The sequence below is a fragment of the Morone saxatilis genome, unplaced genomic scaffold (genome assembly GCF_004916995.1).
Source record: "Morone saxatilis isolate NCDOM2014 unplaced genomic scaffold, NCSU_SB_2.0 Contig15, whole genome shotgun sequence".
NCBI classification, from domain to species: Eukaryota; Metazoa; Chordata; class Actinopteri; family Moronidae; genus Morone; species Morone saxatilis.
Window position 1 is genome coordinate 22,664,089 of NW_023339707.1, and position 8,274 is coordinate 22,672,362.

At 41.0% G+C, this 8,274-nt stretch overlaps 1 protein-coding gene across 1 annotated transcript; it reads left to right on the forward strand.

The window, feature by feature from the left end:
* Window positions 1-386: 386 nt before the first annotated feature.
* On the forward strand, window positions 387-7,157 carry olfml3a (olfactomedin-like 3a). Its single transcript, XM_035657076.1, is given in 4 exon segments — window positions 387-655; window positions 3,092-3,401; window positions 5,978-6,537; window positions 6,540-7,157. Coding segments are annotated over 4 exon segments (1,206 nt in total). The 5' UTR covers window positions 387-544; the 3' UTR covers window positions 6,765-7,157.
* Window positions 7,158-8,274: the final 1,117 nt, after the last annotated feature.

An 8,274-nucleotide genomic window follows, 5' to 3' on the forward strand; every position in this document is an offset into this window, starting at 1 on the left:
ATCCTGCTTTTACATTAACACATGAGCCATAATAATCTAATTGGGTACTTTTAATACTTAAAGTACATTTTCCTGATTATACTTACATACTTTTACTTAAGTCACATTTTAAAATGCAGGTAGTATTTTACTTATGGAAAAGATCTGATTACTTCCTCCACCACTGGTTGACGGATCGGTTTAGCTCTGTTTGTGCTATAATCGCAGTTTACATGCTTGAGACAGTGCGTACAACAAACACCCATACACAGAGTGAGTGCAGCACATTCACTTTTTGAGGACAGAGAGGGGTAAGAGGCACAAGGCTCCTCCCTGAGAGTTTGTGAAAACATTCCAGCAAAGTGAGAGCGGTCAAAGAATTGGAAACTCTCAGAGCGGCCTCTTACTCTCTCTATCTCTCTGCACATGTAGTTACACTGTATACAAGTGTTTATAGGTTGTGTGAAGTCCTGCAGGGGGGAACACATCAAGGAGGGAAACCTGAAGAATCCTCTAAAACCTGGACAGACAAAGAAACCTCAGCTGTCCCATTGATCGGCTCACAATGAAGCCGGTGTTAGTCCTCCTTGTTTCCACTGCCTGGACCTTTACTGGAGCCCAGTATTACTACCAGGGGCTGATGGATTATCTGGAGAACAGGTTGTTGGCTATTGAGGTAAGAAGCAATACCCCTTTAAATGACTCATAATTGATCATTACACTGTAGTTTTCCATGCTCTCTATAGTCGTTAAAAAACAAGAAATACCAGCTGATATTTTTGAGTTCCTGATTGCCTCCTGCTCTTCCTTTTAATGTGAATTTAATATCTTAACTAATGCAGTCCAATTAATGCAATCTCTGCCCAGCTCATCAACTTTGCAGGGGCCTCTGGGGGAATATCAGTTGATGCATGCAACACGCAGTTTCTGTCTGACAACATTACGGTTTCCTCAGCGTTTAAGACAATGACATGTCAGTAATGAGTACAAGCTCAACCTTTGCTGCCTTCAAACATCCCAGCAGCCTAATAGAAAGATGTGTTGTGCAAAGGTAGAATTAAGCTATATTACAACAAAGTGCCTGAGGGAAGGAATGAAATTGCTGAGAGTTCAGTATTGCGTTTTAAGGGGAGGTTGTAAGACAGCAAAGTTTCTTTAAGGGAAGACTTTTGTTGGCTTAAGGTCAGTGTGATATAAAATGCAGGATTACGTGGCTGGTTACCTCAAGGACTAATTTCAGAGAACTCTCATTTAAATAATTCTCTTAATGTATTCTTTTGGAGAACACTTTCAGAGGATTTTTTCCTTTTCATCAGCTGTGTGGCCGCAATGGGGAAAAAAAAGACACTCTTTTAACTGTTAGCCACATGAAATGAATTGTCTATTTACAGTTAAATTCTGCTCTCTTCGCCCCCTGTGGTTTCCCCTCCAGTCTCAGTTCCAATATGCTGGCTAAACATGGCAATTCATCAGCAAGTTTTCATTGAACTTTCATTTCCATTTCACCATAGGCCCACAGCAAGCAAAGAAAGAAAATGAAACTGAGGCGCACGAGACAGTGGAGAAGCCGTCAGTTATTACATCTCGCTCTGAACAATTTACCTGTCACTGTGACTGTGTCAGTCACTACACTGAGACACTCTATTCTATTTGGTGATAGTGATAATCCTCTAATGGAAACTGGGACATTTTCAACTATAATCTACTACAGTAGGCAACAAGACTGGGAATCCGCAGCTATGCTAGCGGCTCTGTCAGGGCTGTGCTTATGCATGGAGGTGACATGAGCTAAATCTGATGCTAACATGGTAATTGTACATGGTAATGTACAATTATAATCTCCACCATTCTTGGTTTAGTGGGTTCACATCACTGACAGAAGTGAAGCCAATGCAGAATATATATTATTTATTTTTTTTTTTTTATGGTAACTTTTTGTGTAACCTTGTGTTGTTTAATGATAAAACTAATTAAATAAATAAAAGTTGGTTTAAATATGATATTTTGTACAGACATTCATGGTGCCCGCAGAATGAATCCTACTGACTTTGGTGATCCCTGTCGTGCCACCAGCAGCTTTTAGTCAAATATCTTCACACCTATTAGATGGAGTGCCATGAAATTTGGTACAGACGCTCATGTTCCCCTCAGGATGAGCACCACCTGTACAGAACAACTTAACTGTCAGACCAACATGTTCAGGCTTGTGGCTTTGATCAGTGGTTTATCCATAACCATAACCATTGGTGATCCTCTGACTTTTTATCTTTGTCCAATATTTAAGTTTATGACCAAATGCAAACACTAATGGCATTTCCATCAGCCTCAACTGTACTTGTATTTAGTGCTAATTAGCAAATTCTTTTTGACAAGGCACATGGGAGGCACTGATGTATGTAGGGGTGGCATTAGCTTTCCATTTATTCCCAATTTATACAATACCAACACTGTTGATGGACCCCAGGGTGCAGAAACGTTCAAATACACTAGACGAAAATTACACATTTATACCACATGTAAAAAACAGTGTGGTTTTTGCCTATAACTGCATGGGATTAGCATAAAGTGGGCATGTCTACAGAGGGGACACATGTGGGTACCCATAGAACCCATTTTCATTCCAATATCTTGAGGTCAGAGGTCATGGGATACCTGTGAAAATGGCCATGCCAGTTTTTCCATTGCCCAAATTTTGCCTAACTTTGGAGCCTTAGTTAGCCCCCTTCTGTTCCGACATGCTAGCATAACATGGTTGGTACCAGTGGATGTGTTAGATCATCTAGTTTTAAATGATACCAGTATCACCCAAGCTTTAAAACTAAGTTACTAAAGCCTCTGAAAGACAGTCTGGAGTGGAAGAGGGGATGGTGGCACTTAATGGTGGCCAGTAGATTTAAGGGGTGGCCAGTGCCACTCTGGAAACGCCCCTGAACATGGGAAACATAAAACCTGCTAAATATGCATGTTAGCATTGATATTGTGAGTATATAAATGCACTGACCTTAGCATTTAGCTCAAAGTCTTGTTGCTGGTTAGTTGGTTTTTGTAAAAACCAGACAAAAACACTTACAGTTTATTGTAACACTTGTTTTGCTCTGCCCATGTCTGGTAGGACCGAATTCAGTTTTGGCATGACCAATCCCATCGCTACCACACAGAGCTGCAGGATTTTAAAAAGCTAACTGCTGAGGCCATGGACGGCCTGAAGAACGAGCACAGCGTGCTGTTCAAAGACCTTGAAGGAGCTGCTGTCAGAGTGGACCGGGTGGAGCGAGAGATGGACTATGTGGAGACCCAGACTTCCCCTCGGGCCTGTGCGAATAAGGCAGACAAGGTGGTGGAGCAGGGAGCCTGGGGGCTGGAGGAGAGCAGAGGAGAGGAAGAGGAGGAAGACTGGGAGGAGCTGTACTCCAGAGTCTCTGGTGAGCTGCAGGGAAGTACATTCGCATTTCAGCCAAACGTCCTCTGTGGGACGGCTGCCTTTGATCTTTCATTTTCATTCATGACAGAGCTCTGGCCCCATCAGAACCGATATATACAGTAGGTTGTATGTTCTATGGTTAAATTTAGCATTACACATCACACCAGGCACTATACCACCCTCATTTGCAGAGTTACTGTCTTGGAAAAGCCATGCCACTGGAAAATGGGAAACAAACACGGTGCTGTTACAAGTCATTTAACAGAGTGCTTTGAGTCAGTGGGCAGTCATGTTTTCCAGGAAGAATGTGACTTGATGCATTTCTTTCAGCAGAGCTTCTCCCCTGTTTGTGCTGTTTGAGCACAGCATTTGTCTTTATAATCTTCAGTTCCCAAGGCGTGCTGCTACAAACAATGCTGAGCTACAACTGCTGCACTGAGTCATTTACTCTGGTAATACAGGGGACTTATAACCCTTTTAAAGCCTGATGTGGAAAGTTGTGAAATAACATTTTAATTTCACGAAACACATCAGACTTTATAATTGGCAGAGTTTCTCCGAACAGTAAGCAAAAGATCTATATTTTTGCACTTAATTGGTTCCAGAAGCTAAATCCCATTGGTACCATTTGAACAGACTCCTCATAAAAACCAAATGAAACAAATATTGATTCATTTGTTATTCTCCCTCACTTAATAAGACATCAATTCAAGAATTATGTAGTAATATATCATAATAATAATAACAATAATATCATAAGTGCTCTGCTCAGAATCATATTGGTAGTCATGCTCTACATAATCATGGTAGATTTCATCATGGTCATTCAAATACAAATTGAATCATGGTACAATGTAGAGCAAAGGCCACTCTATTACTTTCTGTGTGTAAAATCTTCTGTTCAATCTGGAGAAGCTGAGTCTCTGCGGAGAGGAGGGACAGGAAGCTACCCCGAAGCTGTGGCGTTACTCTCCAAGCTCATGTTCGCAGGAGTGAGCTCTGCACACAGTGAGCCATTGTGAATGTCTGTGAACTGACCCAAAACAAACTTTACCGCATTGTAGGGACCCATTTCTGATTTGCAAGCACAATGCTAATTTGGCTCCAGGACACATCAGCAGGACATCTTTTGTTTGTGCATTTCAGTGAAAGCGGTGTATTAATCTTACTTCTTTTACAGAAAGCATCTTCATGTTGTCTGTGTGCTGCACTAATACTTTCTCTCATTATGAGTCTGTGTGTCCAATTTCCCCCTGACTGGTTTGAATTTGCCTTAATTTGGAGAGTCAGATATTAACCGCCGCAGGCTGCTAGATGTTTTCTAAACGTTAGGTTGCAAATACAGATTTCAGTTAAGGAAAGGCACTTTACTGAAACAAGTTAATGAAACAAAATATGGCAGCTGCAGATCAAAATAAAAATTTTATTATTGTAATTATATTAATTTCACACCTGAGAAATCATAATTGTGTCATTTTTCACATAGACATCTGGATGCAGCTATAAAGGTTATATATACAGTATATGAGATTTAAAAGATTAATATAGCAGCAAACTATTTGCTATTTAAAGATATAGTGGAGTAATGGCCGTGCATGCATGTTAGTTCATGTGAGTCCTGCTTCGAACTGCAGAGAGCGACTTAAACGGCTGTTTTTGTCATCTGCGTTAGTGAATCAAGGATTTATTTCGACCAAAGCAGAGTTGGTGATTATTGGAACAGTAACAAAGACGGCTTTGATGAGTTTTATTTGGTTACAACCAACAGCTGTCATCACATTTTCATTCAGATGTTTTAATTGATGTTTGTGTTACATTGCTTAAAATGGAAATATTCACTTCATACATTGCTGAGGTTATGGTTATATCTACTTTTTAAGGCCTATTTTTTTCAATATGCTTGTTACTATGAGCGATGTCCTTCATGAACAACATTTTCTGCCAGAGAGAACAGTTTTGGTTATTTGAGAGATTCCTGTTTTTGCCCCTCGGCTGTCCTTGGACCATCATAAGGTCAGGTAACATCAGATCATAAACCGGAAAAACAAGGGTGCGTTTGTCTTCTGTCTTCTGCAGTTCTCCACTATTTTCAGGTAAGAAAAAAGTAAAGATTTTTTGTAACTGTAATTGCACTAATTCATTTGAAAATGTAATTAGTTACATTACTAGTTACCTCCAAAAGTAGTGGAATTACAGTTGCTCCCAACACTGCCTCTGGGATTGACCATGATTAATACTTTAAAGGTACTACAAGAAAGATTTAACAGGTTATGAAACAGTATCAGTTATCAAAAATACACCAAAGACAGCAACCTTTGGACTAAATGAAGTAAATACTGATGCCTCTATATGCAGTACATAAACACAATCATCAGCAAGAAGACTGGCTATTTCTAAATAGTTATTCTTAATTCTGCCACCGGGTTGGTTTCACCTTGAAATCAATGAAACGAGGCAGTGAAACCATTACCCGCTTTTGTCCACAGGGGCCGGCAGACTCAACACAAAATGAAATGTTCCTTGTAGCAGCTTTAAGCACAAAAACATTATCCTTCTCTCTTTGTTCTCTCACTGCAGACTGTGCGGAAATCATCTCTAGCATCAGATCAGTGAAGATCCTGAAGCGAGTGGGCAGTCCCAAGGGCATGTGGACCAGGGACCCCAGGTCGTCCAAGGTTTACGTCTTTAATGGGACATCCGGAGAAAGCATCTACCAGTTCATCTCTGTACGTGACTTTTCCCGCTCTCCTGGTGTCACCAGCAGTAGACAGATCAGGCTGCCCTCTGAGTGGAGCGGTCCTGGCAGCGCTGTTTATAACGGCTATTTGTACTACATACAGCAGGAGGCCGATACAGATGTGCAGGTGGTTAAATATGACCTACTGAGTGGCTCGGTGACAGACATTGCCATGTTCCCTGTGGAGAGCCAAGCTACTGTTTACAACCTCAACCCAGAAACTGTTGCGGACCTCGCAGCAGACGACGAGGGCCTGTGGCTCCTGTACGCCCCCAGTGACAGCGAACCAAACATCCACCTCGCAAAGATGGACCCTGCCACGCTCGACATAGAGCAAATTTGGGACACCCGCTGCCCACGGGAGAACGCAGAGGCGGCTTTTGTAGTCTGTGGGACTGTCTTATGCTCGTTTACAACACCCGCCTGGCCAGCCGGTCTCGGGTTCAGTGCGTGTTTGACGTCAACGACATGGTGGTCAGCGAGGAGGCTCCCCTGCTCTACTTTCCGAGGAGATATGGATCTCACTCTAGTCTGAAATACAACCCTGAGGAGAAACAGCTCTATGGCTGGGACGATGGCTACCAAATCATCTACAGACTGACCATGAAGAGGAAACTCCTGGTCTGACAGCAGGGAAGGGGTGTCATGTTTTCAAAGGCAAGGATGAAAACTAGGAGCAGTAAATTTGTTCCCGCTATGCCCAAGTCTCTCAGTAGCCTGCAGGCTTTTCATTCATGGTAGATTTAATACACATCACACATTTTTATGCTAATTAAATAGCTTTTGAACTATTATTTATTAATTTTTTCCCTTTCTTACATGTGTAATATACCAAAACACAACAAAACAAAGATAGAAAACATGAAAATACCACTCTGTTTATTAGAGGTTGCCACATCTTACTGCTGTGCAGTGTGTGTGTATCCTCCCCTCATTTAATTTGACCATTTGATTCCGACGAAATCTCATTTCCTTTGTGCCCGTTCCTGCTTGTTAAGCCACTGGCTGTGCCGTCATTATATGCTGTGCGTTGCCACAAAACACACAGCACAGAGCTCGTTTTGCATAAGTCTTTTAATCAAAGAAAAGAAAATCATGTCACAGAACTGATAACACATCACAACCCATGGGAGAAAAAAAACAACAAACTCTTTTCTGCCGTTGATTTTCAGACTTGTTGAAACAAAAGAAAAGACAATTTGTGTTGGAAATACTGTATTCTATTTCAGTTAACTTTATTACACACTGGGTCACTCGTTACTGTGATTCTTGATAATGATCTAAAATCTAAGAAGAAGGAACTCATAATAGACTTTTTGTCTTAAACTAACAACTGTTGATATCAATCACCAGAACATTTTCTCAAACATTTCTATTATTACAAATACAAAATGTTCAATAAAAAATTGGAAATTCAGTGCTATCATAACAGTTGGAAGGGATACAAGATCATATCAAGAAACATTACAATATTAGGCAAAGCTAGAAGGGCTTGAGTCCTTAAACTGAGGCAATTGATTTAACAGGTTTCTTCTACTATGAAAACACACCACATTGGCAGAGAAATATATGACCATCATAAAGCACGTTCAGAAAAGAAAAAAGGAGGAACAGAAACAACGTTATTTTTCACCAACTTGTTTCAAATTTTACACTAAAATAAGATATCAGAAATTTATGAAACAACTGTGTGAATGAGAGCAAAACTGTGACATTTTGTGGAGTAGTGCTGATGCTATGATGGATTACGTCAAGCACGAACAATAAAGCACTGACTCATACTCGCCATAACAAGTGCCAATTAGAGAAATGCCACTGCTCTGTAGACACTGACCTGTCTACCCATCAGCTGCCCCCGCGCTATCGTCTTAGACTCGCACACACACAGAGGTCGTAAACAGCTCGCTCCGGATAAAACCTACCCGTGACGGAAATGGCTAAAACAGATCTGGATGAGTCTGCTGAATGCATCTGCTCATGTCTTGATGTCTGGCCCCCAGTTTCTCAAAGACATTTTCACAAACTCTGTGATATATAGCTTGTTCATTGTACAGTAGTCTAACAGTTTCAGCCAAAGTATTACTTGTCCTCTTTTGCTGAATGAGGCACCAGCAGTCTAGACCATTCTAAGCCACTG